This window comes from Rutilus rutilus, assembly GCF_951802725.1.
Source record: "Rutilus rutilus genome assembly, chromosome: 25".
In the NCBI taxonomy this organism is placed as follows: domain Eukaryota; kingdom Metazoa; phylum Chordata; class Actinopteri; order Cypriniformes; family Leuciscidae; genus Rutilus; species Rutilus rutilus.
This window is the reverse complement of record NC_140229.1, coordinates 20,016,083-20,034,636: the sequence shown is the minus strand read 5'-3', so window position 1 is coordinate 20,034,636 and position 18,554 is coordinate 20,016,083. Positions and strand designations below refer to the sequence as shown.

Below are 18,554 nucleotides of genomic sequence, written 5' to 3'. Positions count from 1 at the left end.
TGATTTCAACAATCAATATTTTTATTTGGCAAAAAGCTGTATAATAAGTGGTGTAAGACTGAAAATACTGGTTGGGGTCTGAGACAAAGAGCCCTGCTAGCTAATTAACATTCGACCTCCCCCATACAGGAAATGAAAGCTTTAGCGTAAAGTTCTGCCAGGAAGACTCAATCAGCACGTCATGTATTACCTCACTTCTAACCAATCATGTGTTATCACTCACAGTATAAAAGATTGGTACTTACATTTGTCTGAGTTCGCAGATGCTGACGCTGCCTATTACCTCCATCCTCCCCAACCACCACCAAGATGGTACCTTCCCCTTCATCCTCCCCACCACCACCAGGATGGTCCCTTCCTTTACCTCCAGGGGGTCGGCTGCGCCCCTGCCTTCGTCTTCAGGCAGGATATGCAGCTTTCGCTACCCTCGCATTGCGCGCTAAGGACGGGGCCTACGCCAAAGAACTTTATAAATTTATGCTTGCTGGGCTGTTAATAAATATACGCTTGTTATATCAATTTATCTCTCCCGAGTCTTTCTGGTAGAAGTGAGGTTCACTTCCTCTCAGAAACAACGAAGAACTCACACAAGAACATCGTTTAATGTGAATGTTTATCATTGACTGTTATGTTTTTGGTGTGGTACAGATATCTCATATCCAGATAGATAAAATAAAAGGAAATAAGGTTTATAGAAGTTTAGAGAAAACTGGTCCAGATAATGCCACCCCCCTTTTGTTGAATAAGAAGCCATTTTGAGGGTGGCCTCCCCCATCCCCCATGTCACCTGGTCAAGGGGATAAAGTAAATCTATGCATCCACGGTACAATCAGTTTCTACGTCACGGCTCTCAGCCCGCCCTCTGTTCGTTGATTGGCCGGCTGTTTTCAGGCCGGAGGAAAACGGAAAGCTATTACGCTGTCTCAGACTGAGTACAGAAGCAAAATGAAATTGAGCGGAAGTAAGAAGTCTGACATAGTCAGGCTAACTTTTTGTACCACACATGCATCAAATCACCTCACTGGTCCAACCCACGGCACTGATGCACTGACGCACTTTGAAAGTTTTCGCGGTGCTGATAAGTCGATTCATTTCCGGGAATCATTTTGTTTCAAAATTGGTGAACCGGTTTATTTGAACCGGATGGTAGTTTCTTTTAGACCTGCAGTCCCACAACATTTTACGTAGGCTACTTTTTATGCCTTTTACATGTCGGTATGGACAATTGCAGGCGTTTTACATAAGAGCAGTGAGTCATATTACAATTGTTTTGTTTTGAGTGACTCGACTCACTTTGTTTAATTCGCTTGTCAGTGACAGAAACGACTCTTTCCTCTGTTTTCACAGATATTCACATATTTCACGGTTCCGTGTGATACAGAATCATTAACTGTATTAATCTGTCCTCTCACCTTAAAATGACTATGCGAGTCAATATTCTGAGGTAACAATTGTTTGTCGTAGGCTAAGTTGCATCACCAATTTTAGTGTGTATAAGTTTAAGAATTATTGCTGCTAAAAAAAGTTATAATTGTGCTAATTCAAACTAATTATTAATATATATATATATATATATATATATATATATATATATATATTAAACTTACCTTAAAACAGTTCGACCCAGCTGCTTTGCTTCTTTGTCCTCTCAAAATGAAGAGCTTGGGAGCGAATTTAAACATCTCCAAGGCGCGAAGCTCGTGAAACAACCCAGCTGGGCAGAAACAACCCAGGTTGCAACCCAGCAGGTTTAACCCAAAAACTGAAAAATTAAAACTACCCAAAGGTGTTTAAAATGTGATAAAATAACCCAACAAAATTACCCAACAGACTTGACCCATTCTGGGTTAAAGGGGTGGTTCAGAATTTTGGACATCGGACCTCATTTACAAGTTAGCCTGTGTGTTATTTATAGAGATACCGTTGACTCGCGCTAGTCTAGCACCGGCGAACTATGCAACTGGAAGGACTGGGTGAAAATCTTTGAAAACTGTCTGCACTGATAAATAACACACAGGCTAACTTGTAAATGAGGTCCGATGTCCAAAATTCTGAACCACCCCTTTAAAAAAACAACCCAGCATTTTTTAGTGTATGAATTTCCCCATTAGATTTCCAAAACTAACAGGATAGATCATAGACATTGAGATTTGGCTGCTCATGGTATCGTGATATAACCAACAAGATATTCATCTACTATCTGAACCTGAAAATGTTCATGGCATCATTGGTTAATGACTGATCCTTTAGCCGCACATTCAGAGTGTTGTAGCACATTTCTAAAGAAAAATGTGGTTATCTAATGAACTTAAAGAATTTCAGTATTCATAAACCGTAGGTGAAAAGTACCTGGATGACTGACTACTTCTGGCGAGATTCTGAAGTGCACATCCATGAACACTTTACTGTCCCATGAGGCCACGGGATAGGATAAATGAATGGCAGTGAAGCGACACAACTGATGCTGTAGATCACATGAGAGTGACAACATGGCTGGTGTAGTACATCTGAATATCATTCTACACACATTCATACTATACAGATAGTACTTTTTTAACAGTCATAAAGCAAGTTTCAAACCAAATGTAATACCTGTGATTTTGGACAAAACGTCTTAACTTGTTAATGCTGTGCTAAGATAGTAGCTAAACTGTTAGCTTGCAAACTAAAGGCTAACTGAAAACACATAGGAAAATGTTTAATTTAAAAAGAAATAGCTTTGGTAATTTAATGTAGTATGTAATTAGATTATACAAATGATAAATTATATAAATTTACATATTTTCATGATTAAGAATAAATACACTATAAATCAGTTTTCAGTCAATTTTTAATCAAGCACGGAGCAGCTATCCTTTACAACTTTCTCAGTATACAGAATAGATTTTGCCAGTTGTATCGCTTCAGGGTGGAAGGGTGATTCATATCCATTAACTGATCCATCTGTAGTGTTGGAGCCCAGTATGCAAAATTTAGTTTGATGTTTCATCAGCTATTTTCGCTTTCTTTTGTCTTCAAGCTGCAATGCCACTTTGTACATCAGGGTGTCCTTATAACCAGTGTTACAGTGTGTAGACTAATGTCTGGACCATACATTGCAGTAGTTGATCTTTAGCTGAATCAATGAAACCCATTAATTAAGATGCAGGTGATGTGGTTGATGAAATGTGCTTTTACACTTTACAGGAACCCAGTCTCACACTTCCCACTATATAAGTTGATCATTAATGATTCTCAATCTCAGATTTTAACAGCTGTAAGTCACAAATACACTTTTATAATTAACTCTGAGGAGGTCACACCCATCTGTAGACGCACACGTATAAGTGAAAGCATGTGCACACACAGTCACACACCTGCAGGTGAACGTTTGAGTTAGGTCTCTTTAACATCGTGTCAGAGAGGGACGTAGTGTGGTGCTCCACTTGCCCTGCAAACACCATCAAAATGGGGGCAGATTATTTTGGATTCTCTTATCTCCGCAATGAGAACAGAAGAAATGTCACCATTCATATTAACAATCCAGCGGACATCTCGGTGATTGTTATATATTTTTTGGTGGTTCTGGCTGTGGGAGTATGGGTAAGTGGCCAGCAGTTTACATCCACCAACATTTTCCATTGACTTGTTGACCTTGCATCAACATATAAATCTACAAGGGCTTGGACTATGTGAGATAAGTCTGAAGAAAGAATGATGATTCTGGCTGATTTTGCAAACATTTTATAATATAATATATAATAATATAATATAATAGTCAAATTCTGAGTTTGTTTTAGTCATGATTATTGTTTGTATTTCTGTTTGTATCAGTTTCCTTGTCATGTTCTAGCTTGTCATTGCTTCTAGCTTGTTAATTAGTTCTATTCTCGTACTGTGGTTGTAAGGAATCACTCGAAGACTAGGAGTCCAAACAAAAACACTCTTTATTATAGTCCACAAGGAAAATGCAGGAAACACAGGAGAATAATAGGTAACCACTTTGTACAGCTGACTTAGACTAACACCAGACAAATAAAGAGGAGCAACTAATGCCGAGTTCACACTGAACGATTTTAGGCCCTATTTTCGCTCGCTGACAGGTTTTGTGAGATCACAGAGAAATGCCCGAAATCATAGGCAAATTGTTCACGTGAGTGACAATCACGCAGTGGGAATTATAAAAGACGCGATCTGAAAGAATCAGGTGTGCACACACCAGCAAGTAAATGTTACCCCAGATAGTCGTGCAGTGTGAATCAGTCTGAATCAAGCAGAAATACAAACAACAAACATGACTTAGGGTACGAGTTTTCTGTGTACAGACGACACCATTGTCAAACTGATCCCCATTCACACGGATCAGCGAAAACGCTGTTGCGGACTGTAGGGTTTTCATATAGGTAGGTGAATGCTCGTCACTACGGGGCTCCGGTAAGTAGCGTGACAGGAGACAGAGAACTGGTAAACTCTTTATAGATTTGAATGTTCACACGCATTGGCATCATCCAGCTGTACTGAGTTTTCTATTATATGTACAAGGTATTGAATGTGGCTTTTCTGGAATAAACAGAATAAAAAGATACATCAGTGTATGTCTAATAACTTTGAGTTACACAAACATAAACAGCAACTCACTACTGACACGTTATTTATATATAAACTAACGTCACATGGGATTAACAGCTGCGACCATATACAAGTGAATCACTGTATACAACTCATATTATGACGTTGTGCACAATGTAAAGTCCGATTGCACAAGATGAATATTTGAATACAACAATGTAACAAACATACATCACTTATTACTGTGTATAAATAAATAAACTTACATTCAATCACACACATTAACACCTGAGGAAATGGTGGAGCAAACGGCCGGTGAAAGTGAAAGTAAACACAATAGGAATAGCGGAAACTAATGTTTCCCAGCACCATACACAGTAAAATGTTTCATATTAAAGTCCTTCTCATATACTATTATATAGGTAATTTAGAACAGCCGCCCCCAGATTAGCATAGCTAATATGTGTAAAGATAAACTCCCTAGTCCTTGGAGTCGGTGTCACCTCCACCCGGAAGTGCTGGAAGTCTGACAAGTTTGGCCACAGGTCGTAGGTATAAGTGGTCATTGACCTTGATTTGAGCTGACCGAATGTGTCCATCATCACTGGTTATCAACTTGACAACCCTACCAGTTGGCCATTGAGTTCTGGGAAGCTGCGGATCCATAATCATTACCACCATATCCTTAGTTAAATCCTGGGTTTTTCGCTGCCACTTCTGGTGAGTCTGGAGGCTTGGGAGGTAATGTTGAATGTAGTATGACCAGAAGTGATCCACAATGGTATTAGAATGTCGCCAGCGGCGCTTGGATAGCGTTTCGGGAGTGTAGATCACCTGGGGAAGTAAGGCATCTCGCCGCCCCATAAGCAGCATGTTAGGGGTAACCGGGTCTGCAACATCGGATGAGACGTATCCCAGTGGCTTGCTGTTGAGGATGTTCTACTTCAATCAGTAATGTACGTAGTACTTCCTCTGGAACCGACTAGCTCCTGATAACTACCCGCAGGGCAGACTTTATTGATCTAATCTCCCTTTCCCATGCGCCACCGAAGTGTGGTGCGGCGGGAGGATTAATTTTAAAGTTGATCTGATGACTAGCCAACAACTCTTGCAGTTTAGATTCCATTACTTTCAAGCTTTCGCTTAGCTCGGTCTCAGCTCCTCGGATATTGGTCCCTTGATCCGAGAGGATTTCGGATGGGGTTCCTCTGTGGGCTATAATGCGTCTTAAGTGCCAACAAAAATGCATCCGTATCAATGCTGTTGAGGAGGTCAAGGTGAATGCATCTGGTGGTCAAACACTTGAAGATGACTCCCCATCGCTTTTGCGACGGCCCATTGCTAGTGCGACAGCCAATCTTCACAATGAAGGGCCCAAAACAGTCAACTCCAGTTGAACAAAAGACGGTTGGTTGGTTAGACAGTCGCAGGCGAGCTAAAGGTAAGTCAGCCATGATAGGCACAGTCGGCTTGGCTCTCCAATTCTGGCACTCCACACACTCTCTCTGATGTTGCCTTACTGCTTGTCTGCCTCTCAGGATCCAGTAGTGGCGACAGAGTTCAGTGAAAAAACCTGTCAGGTCCTGGATGGAGAAGGCATTCATCAAAGTGCTTTATGAGAAGTTTAGTCAGCTTATGGTTTGGGTGTAAAACCACTGGGTGGATCTCCGTTTCACTTAAGAAATCCAGTTTCCGCAGTCTTCCTCCCACACGGATCAGTCCTAGTGTGCAATCCAACTCTAGTGCAAGTGTGTTCAGACGGCTGGATGCAGTCACAGGTTTTGCTGCCTTCAAGGCCTTAAGTTCCTCTGAGAAGGTCTCCTCCTGACATCGACTCAATATGAGTGTTTCTGCACTCCACTAATTAGGGTGGATCCCTGCTAATCCGCATGCTCATGCCTTGGGTAGCCACCCCATGAAGAAACTGGTAAGCAGCATCAATCAAGTCCTTCCAGGAAGTGTACTGGGATGCAGCAAGAATGCCAGAACCTTGATCATTTACAACTAGACCACAAAAGACAACTTTCTTTGTCTCTGATATGTCATCTTGGGCCATCAAGAGCATGAATGGCCAGTGATCTGGTGGTTCACAAAGGAATTTTGGACCCTGACTCCACCTGCCTGGGTTCGCCAGCTCTGTAAGTGTCTTCCCTCTAGTAATATCATCCGCCGGGTAATTGGGGGAATCCACATACCTCCATGAGAGAAGCTCTGTCAATTCTTGGATTTCTGCAACTCTTGTCCCAACGAAAACTTTATACCTACAAGCCTCGGACTGTATCCAAGTCAGGACAGTAGTAGAGTCAGTCCATAATGTCACTTCCTCTATGGGGATCGTCAGTTCCTGGCTGAGGAAATTGGCGAGCTGGGCACTGGTCAGAGCTGTGCAGAGTTCGAGACGTAGGATTGACAGTTTTGGGGCTACCCTAGAGCGGGCCATGACAAAGGAGGTATGAATCTCTCCATGCTGCTCAACAAGGAGGTAAGCAACTGATCCATAGGCCACCTCTGATGCATCACCAAACACATGCAAGCTAAATTTGGATGTCTCCACATCAAAGTTGGAAGGGATGTAGCATCTGTTAAGCTTGATCTTGCCGAGGTCAGGCAACTCCTCCTCCCATATTTTCCACTTCTCTAGCAAGTCTGTGGGAAGGTTCAGATCATCCCAATTCCTTGGTTTAGCCCAAAGCTTCTGGACAAGAATGTTGGCCCGTGTGGTAAAAGGAATGATAAACCCTAGGGGGTCATATTGTGACGTCAAGACCTTGTAAATGTGTCTCATTGTTGGAGGGTGCTCTACCATGGCACGATGCCGGTAGCCCAGTTGGTCCTCTAGACAGCGCCACATCAAACCCAGAGCTGGTTCCAAAGGATCCAAATTATACTGTTGCAACCACAGTTCAATGCTCTCTGAACGCACCGTTGATGGTAAATGCTGAACGACTGAAGGTACATTAGAAGCCCACTGTCTTATTTCGAAGCCCCCTGAGGCAAGAAGAGGTCTCATCTTGTCGATCAATTGCTTAGCTTCCGTAGCAGTGGGAAGACTTTGTAGACAATTGTCTACATAAAAGCTTCGCTCTATAGACTGCAGTACTTCTTCATGTCCAGGCTGCTGGCTGCGAACATGTGTCTGTAGAGCAAAGGTAGCACAGCAGGGACTGCAGGTCGTCCCAAAAGGCAAGACTTGCCACTTGTAGACGCCAGGCAGATCCTCTCTACGCATGTTCCTCCAAATAAACCTCAGCAGGGGTTTGTCTTTGGGTAGGAGTCACACCTGGTGAAACATGCCACATACAGTGAGGAAAATAGGTATTTGAACACCCTGCTATTTTGCAAGTTCTCCCACTTGGAAATCATGGAGGGGTCTGAAATTGTCATCGTAGGTGCATGTCCACTGTGAGAGACATAATCTAAAAAAAATAATCCAGAAATCACAATATGATTTTTTTTAACTATTTATTTGTATGATACAGCTGCAAATAAGTATTTGAACACCTGTCTATCAGCTAGAATTCTGACCCTCAAAGACCTGTTAGTCTGCCTTTAAAATGTCCACCTCCACTACATTTATTATCCTAAATTAGATGCACCTGTTTGAGGTCGTTAGCTGCATAAAGACACCTGTCCACCCCATACAATCAGTAAGAATCCAACTACTAACATGGCCAAGACCAAAGAGCTGTCCAAAGACACTAGAGACAAAATTGTACACCTCCACAAGGCTGGAAAGGGCTACGGGGAAATTGCCAAGCAGCTTGGTGAAAAAAGGTCCACTGTTGGAGCAATCATTAGAAAATGGAAGAAGCTAAACATGACTGTCAATCTCCCTCGGACTGGGGCTCCATGCAAGATCTCACCTCGTGGGGTCTCAATGATCCTAAGAAAGGTGAGAAATCAGCCCAGAACTACACGGGAGGAGCTGGTCAATGACCTGAAAAGAGCTGGGACCACCGTTTCCAAGGTTACTGTTGGTAATACACTAAGACGTCATGGTTTGAAATCATGCATGGCACGGAAGGTTCCCCTGCTTAAACCAGCACATGCCAAGGCCCGTCTTAAGTTTGCCAATGACCATTTGGATGATCCAGAGGAGTCATGGGAGAAAGTCATGTGGTCAGATGAGACCAAAATAGAACTTTTTGGTCATAATTCCACTAAACGTGTTTGGAGGAAGAAGAATGATGAGTACCATCCCAAGAACACCATCCCTACTGTGAAGCATGGGGGTGGTAGCATCATGCTTTAGGGGTGTTTTTCTGCACATGGGACAGGGCGACTGCACTGTATTAAGGAGAGGATGACCGGGGCCATGTATTGTGAGATTTTGGGGAACAACCTCCTTCCCTCAGTTAGAGCATTGAAGATGGGTCGAGGCTGGGTCTTCCAACATGACAATGACCCGAAGCACACAGCCAGGATAACCAAGGAGTGGCTCTGTAAGAAGCATATCAAGGTTCTGGCGTGGCCTAGCCAGTCTCCAGACCTAAACCCAATAGAGAATCTTTGGAGGGAGCTCAAACTCCGTGTTTCTCAGCGACAGCCCAGAAACCTGACTGATCTAGAGAAGATCTGTGTGGAGGAGTGGGCCAAAATCCCTCCTGCAGTGTGTGCAAACCTGGTGAAAAACTACAGGAAACGTTTGACCTCTGTAATTGCAAACAAAGGCTACTGTACCAAATATTAACATTGATTTTCTCAGGTGTTCAAATACTTATTTGCAGCTGTATCATACAAATAAATAGTTAAAAAATCATACATTGTGATTTCTGGATTTTTTTTTTTTAGATTATGTCTCTCACAGTGGACATGCACCTACGATGACAATTTCAGACCCCTCCATGATTTCTAAGTGGGAGAACTTGCAAAATAGCAGGGTGTTCAAATACTTATTTTCCTCACTGTATATCACCACTAATGACAACCGGATACTGCCTAAACTGAAGGAGAACTCCCATCAATGAGGCACCAAGGCTGGGACCAGGAAGCAACTGCTGATTAGCCCAGATGCACGTAGGAGCAGTTAAAAACCAGCCAGTCTTTGTCATTGTGGTGTACAAGGTGGTGTGGTATGAACCATGACTATTCATTAGGCTGCAGATTCTCTGGTGGTACCTTAACAACATACCCTGAATCGAATCTGAGGTGTATATTGCCACATTCTCTACAAGGTTTCTTTAGCGTGCATTCCTCACATTAATGACTTGTATGACCACATTTCCAATATCTCTTGCCGTCCTTTATCCACTTGAGAATCTGTTCAGGTGAGCGCTCAGTGATTTCACTGCACTGCGACAAGTAGTGCTCTTGACTTTTACAGAACAGACACAGACGTTTCAGTTTCTTGACTAATTGCCAGAGGTGGGAGTAAGTCACACATGTGCAAGTCACAAGCAAGTCTCAAGTCTTTAACCTTCAAGTCTCAAGCAAGTCCAAGTCAATTTTGAGAAAAGCAAGTCAAGTCAAGTCAAGTCACTGCTTTATGTCAAGCAAGTCAAGTCAAGTCGTAGCTTGGGTCACAAGTCACTGGCAAGTCATACAAACGTTTGATGATTTCACTGAATTTATATATTAAATAAGTTTTTTTATATATATATATGCATTTCCACATACAGCTGAGTGGTTACTACAATAAAAAAATAAACTAAACCTAAAATGTAAATGTAAATGTAACTGAAATTAGGCCAACATTCAATCATGAAAAAATAAATATGCCTCAAACATTGCAGAAGACCATTAAAAGGGATTAAAACAATTCACAAAAAGTATGCCACCAAATGGTATTCTTCAAACTGGCATCCCCTTTATATAAGTTGTATATATTAAGTTAAATCCGCCTAGGCTAATTATAAAAATAACTCATACTATGGCAATTTTTCCACCACATTTTGAATTTTGGGTGCATATTAATTCTGCTGGCATTTTGCCCCCAACCCCCTGATAACATCTAACCCTGCTTTAAGAGAAACATAAAACACGACAAAACATTAACATTTTTTATGTTGCTTTTTGTCATTGGAAAGAACGACATATTTGGCTTTAAAGCATGATTGGAAAGAAATGTGGCAAATGTTATACAAAACATATGCCATCATTAATTATCATTTGAATATTGACAACATTAAGCTACATTTGAAAACATAATTGTGTATAAAGAGGCATGCTGTTTTGACCAATATTCTCTCTAGATTTAAATATTTAGCTTTAAAGAAAGTCAAATTAACAAACAGGTTAAACAAGCCATAGCTTACTTTTAGACGTGGTGAATGAAGTTCGACTGTTCGAGGTTGTGATGGTCGTCCGATATCCCTTGCCAGTTATTATGCGTACAGCAAATCTTCTTGTATGAATATTGTCAATTTTAGTCTTTATATCCAAAAAGAAACGATGCTGGCCTTGAGATGTTTTTGTATTAAGCGCGCGCTCACCGCGATGAGTTTTTTTCTGGGCTTGTGCAGCGTCACGCAATCGCGCAGAATCTGATGACCGGCGTCAATGGTTCCGTTGCTTTCATTTTGTTCATCAATTGATGTTGCGATGATTTATATAAAAATGTATATCAAGTCATTCTCGAGTCATACAGTTCAAGTCAAGTCAAGTCTCGAGTCATTGGATCTCAAGTCAAAGTCAAGTCGAGTCATTTTCTTAATTTAGTCAAGCAAGTCTCAAGTCCTTAAATTTGCGACTCGAGTCTGACTCGAGTCAAGTCATGTGACTCGAGTCCCCCATCTCTGCTAATTGCTGACCATGAGCGGGCTCTGGATGGACATAATGTACTGTACTAACCTCTTTGGGTTGGTCGCTGCCATGATAAACTTCTGTGAGTCGAGTTTAGGGCTTCGGAATGGGTTGACGTTCTCTACGTGGGACTTGAACTTTCTCCGTCTGGTAGCGCTGTACCATTTTAGATGACAGACGCTGAGCCTCTGCCTTCACTTTCAACCAGTCAGCAAGGTCATGGAGGTTATACGGGTTGAGGCTGTCAGTGCTCAGTTGGCCTTGTAACTGGAGGTGCTCAATGAAACTATCTCTGTAGTGCTTGGATAGTTTACTATCCAAAAGTCAAAAAGTCTGTCGACATGCCCCATGCAAGGGAGTTCTCGTCCTTATGGCCCCTCAAGTGACATCAACATGCCTACCAACAAGTCAACATTGAGTGCAAAACTCTGGAAAGCCTTTGCATCCCCAGCTCTAATATCAGGTGAATTCAACAAGGATGCAGTTTCACTTTGTGCCAGCTGATGAGGTTGGCCATACTGCCATTGCAATGCTGTCATAGCTGCTGCATAGGGCGCAGGATGATGTCGGCATGTTTGGGCTATTAGCCTTGCTTTCTCCAGAAAAAAAAAACTGTTCCATCAGCACTCTGTATTTATAATGTTCAGTAAGCTCAGTGTGAGGATTGAGGAGAAAGCCAAAGCCATCTACAGATCCGTTAGCTCCCTCTCACTATCATTCACAAGCTTCGGTAATTTGGGGATTTGAACTGGCTGGAGTGGAAGTGCTGCAGTTATTGGCTGATAAACAGAAGTTGGATGTTGTGGTGGGTACATCGCTGGAGAGTCATACCACATCTGTCCTGGAATATGTGTAGAAGGCTGAGTGACACAATACCCTGGGAACGATGATGGGGGTCAATAGGGTCTGGCATGGTGAATGACTGCCGATGTGGTTGGCATGGCACAGCAGGCTGTGACTGATAGACAGGTGGCACACAAATTGTGTAGGCTGTTGTAACTAGAGGCAGCTTCGCTGATGTAACAGTACGTGGCAATGATGAGGTAAGCTGATATGAAGGACGAAAATCTGGCATGCTGGATAACGTGGTGCAGGTAAATGTGAGACACCAAAGTATGGCGGAGTCGTACCATATGTGGCATTAGTCGTAGTTTGTGTCATATGCCATGGGGCTGACTGTTGAGAAATGTCTCTGGTGGCCACAGCAACTGGGAATGACTGGCTTGCATACAAGATTGGGATAGATGGCACTGCAGTAGTTTTCAGTCTGACCCATTTTTCATGAGCTGAACTCAAAGATCTAAGACTTTTTCTATGTACACAAAAGGCCTATTTCTCTCAAATATTGTTCACAAATCTGTCTAGATCTGTGTTAGTGAGCACTTCTCCTTTGCCGAGATAATCCATCCACCTCACAGGTGTGGCATATCAAAATGCTTATTAGACAGCATGTTTATTGCACAGGTGTGCCTTAGGCTGGCCGCAATAAAAGGCCACTCTTCTACACAGAGGTAGAGGGGTAAACAGAGGAACGAATAAAAGGCTTGATGAACACGGTGAAAGGGTTGCGGGAGCCGAAGCCGGACCGTCACCGAACTGATCACCTTGGCAATAGGGTATGGCCCGATGAACCACAGTGCCAACTTCCTAGATGGCACCCTAAGAGGCAGGTCCCTGGTGGAGAGTCACACCCTTTGCCCACAGATGTATTTAGGTGCTTCAGTCTGACGACGATCCGCCAATCTCTTGGTGCATTGCCCAAGTTCGCAGCAGTCCCTCCCTGGTCCGCCGGCACCGATCAATGAATGCCTGAACTGAGGGAACCGCAGCTTCGGGACCCTAAGAGGGAAATAGATGGAGTTGATAACCAAGACAGCATAAGAAAGGAGCTAACCCAGTAGATGATACCCGCAAGGAATTATGGGCGTATTCAGCCCAGGTGAGAAGCTGGCTCCGGGACGAAGGAAGTAAGACACCGGAGAATCTGCCCAAAATCTTGGTTCGCCCGCTCTGTCTGACCGTTGGTCTGTGAATGGAATCTCGACGACAGACTAGCAGTATCACCAATCTGCCGACAGAACTCCCTCCAAAAGTGAGAGGCAAACTGGGGACCCCTGTCAGAGACCACGTCCTCCTGAAGACCATGAATCCGGAAGACGTGGTCCATGACCACCTGAGTCGTCTCCCTGGCAGAAGGGAGTTTGGGAAGGGGAATGAAATGGACCGCCTAAGAATAATCTAGGTACAGGCATAGGTCCAATAACAGAGGCAATTCCAAAAGGGTTGGGGAAAACTGAGCTGCAGGCCTGGACAGGACTAGGAGAAACAAAACAGGATCAAAGAACTTGACAAGGTAAAATATAACAATATTTGAGAGGCTGGAGAGTGACAGAAAAACAGTCAAAACACTCTGGCAGAGAAGGCAGATAGAGAAGGGATCTAAATAGTGTGAGAAATCAAACAAGAGGGGAATCAGGTGAGAGAGGTGTGCAAGAGCACTAATTACAATGCTGCGCAGCTGTGGTTGCCCAGGAAACAAAGTGCGGGGAAATTAAGAAACAGGTGAGAGATAGGTGCGCAGTAGCGCTGATTACAAATGCAGCACAGTGTGGTGCTGTGGAAATATACAGGGAAACATAACCAAGAGACAAAGCAGGAAGGGCAATGATCAAACTCAAGTCCTGACAACATGAAACAATACTTGATAAGGACACGTGGCAAACATAAGGGCTTAAATACACACAAGACTAATGACAAGACAAGGAACACCTGTGCACAATGAACCAATGACAACATGACACAATCACATGGGCAACACATGGCAGGATCACATGACTAACAGAGGGAATCACATGACTGATATGAAACATGAACCAAAACAAGACGTGACATATACTTCTATCTATTTAACACAAAAAATACTTTTTTTTTTTCATTATTACAAAAAAAAAAAAAAAAAAAAAAAAACATACAGTACATTACAATATTCTCAAAGCAACTCATGAATTTTTGGTACAGTCTTAATGTATCTTAATTAAAGGTATAGCAGAGGATTTTCCCGAATTTTAGAAAAGTTCCACTTTTTGAAAAAATGCACATGCGCAACACTCTACCTGCTCCCGAGAGGGAACGCCTATTAAACGTGTGCACGAGAGAGCATGCACGAGCCTAGTACTCCTCGTGCACGCTCTGTTTACAAGTTGCTGTTGGCATGGCTCATAAAAGCCTACTTTCCTTTACCTGTCGAGTAGAAACTTCGCGACTGAGGCATCAGTGGGAAGCCCAACCTGTGCTTTTAGCTCACGCCAGCGTGTGAAATATTCTCCCAAAAACACTCTGGTCTTGTTTCTTTCTTCAGAGGCCTTTCTCTTCTTGTCATACAATTCGTAGACACTTTTTCTCTTGCGACCCTCTGACATTTTGAAAAAACCCGGTGAGAACGGGCGAGCTCACCACACACATACACCCGAAAGTGCGCATGCGCAGAAAGTGAAAACTACCTAGGGACGAGCACGTACGACGGCCTTACGTAAACATATCACCAGAATGATTGACAACTAGGAGGACCAATAGTCTTGATGATCCACCCGGAAAAAGAAAATCCTCCGCAATACCTTTAAGGGTATTATATTACTGACATCATTTTTTTAACAAGGCCATTGAACGCCAATCCATCAACACTTTAAGAAATGTGTCAGCAGGTATGACACCATATAAAGTAAAATGTGATTTTGTCTAAAATGTTTAGTTTCTGGAACTCTTCATATGCTGAATTGAATTCTTTTTTTTTTGTTCAAAGGCAATGGTACGGACAAATCGATCCACAGTAGGAGGCTTTTTCCTGGCTGGCAGAAGTATGGTGTGGTGGCCGGTAAGGAAATGGACCTGGATGGTGGATGACCAAGCTTTAAACCTTAAAAGCATTTTGTTTTGTGCACCAGATCTGATGGGCATATACAAAATGGCAATGCCTGATCATTTACTACATCAATAGTGATCAATCAGTGTGCAAAATGTGGTGAATTGTCGTAATGTGCAACTCAAGACTGAAACTGCCATAAAAGTAAGAGCTGATTATGTATCTATCAATAGCATGACCAGTGATTATGTTGGCTTGAGAAAGATCCCCCAAAAAATAATACATTACATCCTTATGCATCGCTTTCTGCCAGGACTTAATAATAATCTTTTACATTGTAATCCTTTTATTTTAAATATTTGGCATGATTGTGTCCCTGTGTGTTTAATAAGAAGAGTGTACGCGCGTTGTGGGCCTGGCTTTATCAAGCCAACATCAAAGTTTGTTCACAAACTTAAGCTTCTAGTTTCACTTTGTTACTGATATGATAATGACCCTAACTGCCCCTCTATTTCAGAACCTTGATATGATGATAGAGTGAATGAAATCTTTTGTGGGGCCATAATGCTATGATGCCCAATGAAACCCACAATTCATTACAGCTGCTTTTCTCATGCAGTAGGCCTATTTATGGAGCAATCATGCTTTGGTCCATGATATAAAGTTATCACTTTATACGAAAGTTTGAAGCGTTTTATTTGTTATTACAAAGTTCATTGTTCCAATCGTTATTGTTTGAGTTACACCTCAGGTTGTGCACAAGAAGCAGTTTTTATAGCTTATCATCATGGTGATTGTATTGCCAGTTATAGTGAAACAGTAGACAGAGTTAGTATATTCTGAAGCAAGACGCTTCACATACAGTTCCCACAATCCTTTGCTGATGACTTTTGTAACCATTCTTACATGCAAAAAGGTAGCAGATCACTTAGATGTGGATTTCTGTTGGGTTTACCCCTCACACTGAATATCAAATGTTTGTTTAATAATAAATATAAAATGAAGCAAAACTAAAGTATCTTAAACTTTTTTTTTCAGATTGGAGCCTCTCTCTTTGCAAGTAACATTGGAAGTGGGCATTTTGTGGGACTAGCAGGAAGTGGAGCAGCTGCTGGTATCGCCACTGGAGGCTTTGAGTGGATAGTATGTTTAAAAAAAGCTTAATAATTACATTTATGATATTTAATAATTATGATGTGTGTCATGAAATATGTTTTAGCCTACTATTTAAGACTATATGGATCATTAAAAAATATATTTATTTAAAATAATATTTTATTAATAATTAAGGAATAATAAAAATATCAGATATGCAGAACTGATTTTGAATGATTATTTTATATCTGTATTTCAACACAATAAAAACAAATGTATAATTATTTATTAGAAGGATACTATGCATTATTATTATTGTTGTTGTTAATGATAAGATATTAATAATATATTAAGGAACCAATTAAACATCAATGTTTATATATATATATATATATATATATATATATATATATATATATATATATATAGTTATATGTATATATATATGTAGTTATTTACTTTTGTCATTTTTTTATATTCCTATTTAGCTATAATTTATTTTTATTTCAGTTAAAGTTTTAGTAATTTAAGCACTTTAATTTAAACTTCTTTTATTTCAGGTAGTTTCCAAGGCAATATTTTTAAATTCTAATATAATTAGAATTAAGTTTGTAGTGTTTATTTTATTTCAGCTTAATTTCAATTAATGAAAATAATTTTTATAGTTTTAGTGCAAACACTTAACAATAAGGTCTCATTTGTTAACATTAGTCAATGCATTAGTTAACATGAAGTAACTATGAACAATATATTTTTACAGCATTTATTAATCGTTGTTAATTTTAGTTGTTCATTGTTAATGTTAGATCACATTGCAAACTAATGTTAACAGATACAACTTTTGATTTAAAAAATGTATTAGTAAAAGTAGAAATTAACAACTTTATTTAATTAGCATTTATTAACATTAATAAATGCTGTAGTATTTTTCATTGTTAGTTTGTTAACTAATGTAGTAAACTAATGTTAAGAAATGAAAACCTATTGTAAAGTGTTACCCTTTTATTTTTAGTAAACAATTACAACACTGATGGTATTATGTGTAGAAAATATCAAATCAAATATCTAATTGCAATCTCTTTTTAATTTTCCCCTCTCAGGCTCTTGTTATTGTGATTATTCTGGGATGGCTCTTCGTGCCAATCTACATAAAGGCTGGGGTATGCTTACATTTCTTCCTCTCCAACCAGCATTACAGAACAAATCTTTCAAATATTGCTTACTTACACAACATGACTGTGTACTTTATCTCTGTGGTATCATTTTTATGGTCCTTTGTTGGCGTTATCTGCAGGTCATTACCATGCCGGAGTACCTGAAGAAACGCTTTGGTGGGCAGCGTATCCGTATCTATCTCTCTTTGCTGTCCCTGATTCTCTACGTTTTCACCAAAATCTCTGTGAGTCCAAACTCTGTCTCAGCCCTTACAGAAAATGGTATCAAATGGTAATAACATGGTACTTTGAGAGGTAGTTTTCATGCAATACTTTTAGAAAATTTTAACATCAGTGGTGTAACATGCTACACTCAATCGAAAACTATTTTAAAAGCCTTTTATTATTTCGTTAATTATTATGAATGCAGATTTTTTGACCAATAATGAGAAACTACATGCACACATCAAGTACAAGAACATTTGAAATAAACTACTGAAGGCGTCAAATAAATTGTAACCAGTTTGTGTATCAGTTAAAAGACCAAAAATATACACTTTCCCTTAGGCTTTTATATAAAGTTTTACCTTACATTTGCTGCTTCCCCTTATGTGTATATTGACAATGATTACCTGAAAAATGAGTTGGAACTTGCCAACATTTTCACAATATGGTGCTGTCTGTCCAGCCTCTGTATTTAGTTTGCTGATAATCTTTACATAAAGTCTTCACTAACACAGATTATGGTCTGAAATGGTGGTGATTTCCTTAAGAAATATATTTTATTGCCATGTGAATTCAGACTAAAATGGGTTTAGATTATAAAGATACAGACGTTGTTTTGAAACGGACAGTTCAAACTATTTTTCTGCCTTTTCCACTTCTCAGGGGGACATGTTTGCAGGGGGCATTTTCATCAACCAGGCTCTGGGTCTGAACATTTACCTGGCCGTGATTATTCTGCTGCTGATTACAGCTCTTTATACAGTAACAGGTCTGTTGATATAAATACTCCAAACTTGCAGTGTATTGTATTATATATATATATATATATATATATATATATATATATATATATATATATATATATATATATATATATGGTATTTATTACATACAGTATATTTGCATTATACTCCCATTCCCTGCATTCCTTA

The 18,554-nt window shown here is 40.5% G+C and overlaps 1 protein-coding gene across 1 annotated transcript in view; it reads left to right on the top strand.

Annotated features, from left to right (window-relative positions):
* Positions 1-3,363: 3,363 nt before the first annotated feature.
* The window catches only part of LOC311284934 (sodium/glucose cotransporter 1-like), a 54,711-nt gene continuing 39,520 nt past the window's right edge, over positions 3,364-18,554 (top strand). Inside the window, exons 1-6 of the mRNA XM_084400234.1 lie at positions 3,364-3,582; positions 15,089-15,160; positions 16,187-16,291; positions 17,344-17,403; positions 17,538-17,642; positions 18,286-18,391. Coding sequence (XP_084256360.1) covers positions 3,448-3,582; positions 15,089-15,160; positions 16,187-16,291; positions 17,344-17,403; positions 17,538-17,642; positions 18,286-18,391 — 583 coding nt within the window. The 5' untranslated portion in view covers positions 3,364-3,447. The remainder of the gene's footprint in view (positions 3,583-15,088; positions 15,161-16,186; positions 16,292-17,343; positions 17,404-17,537; positions 17,643-18,285; positions 18,392-18,554) is intronic.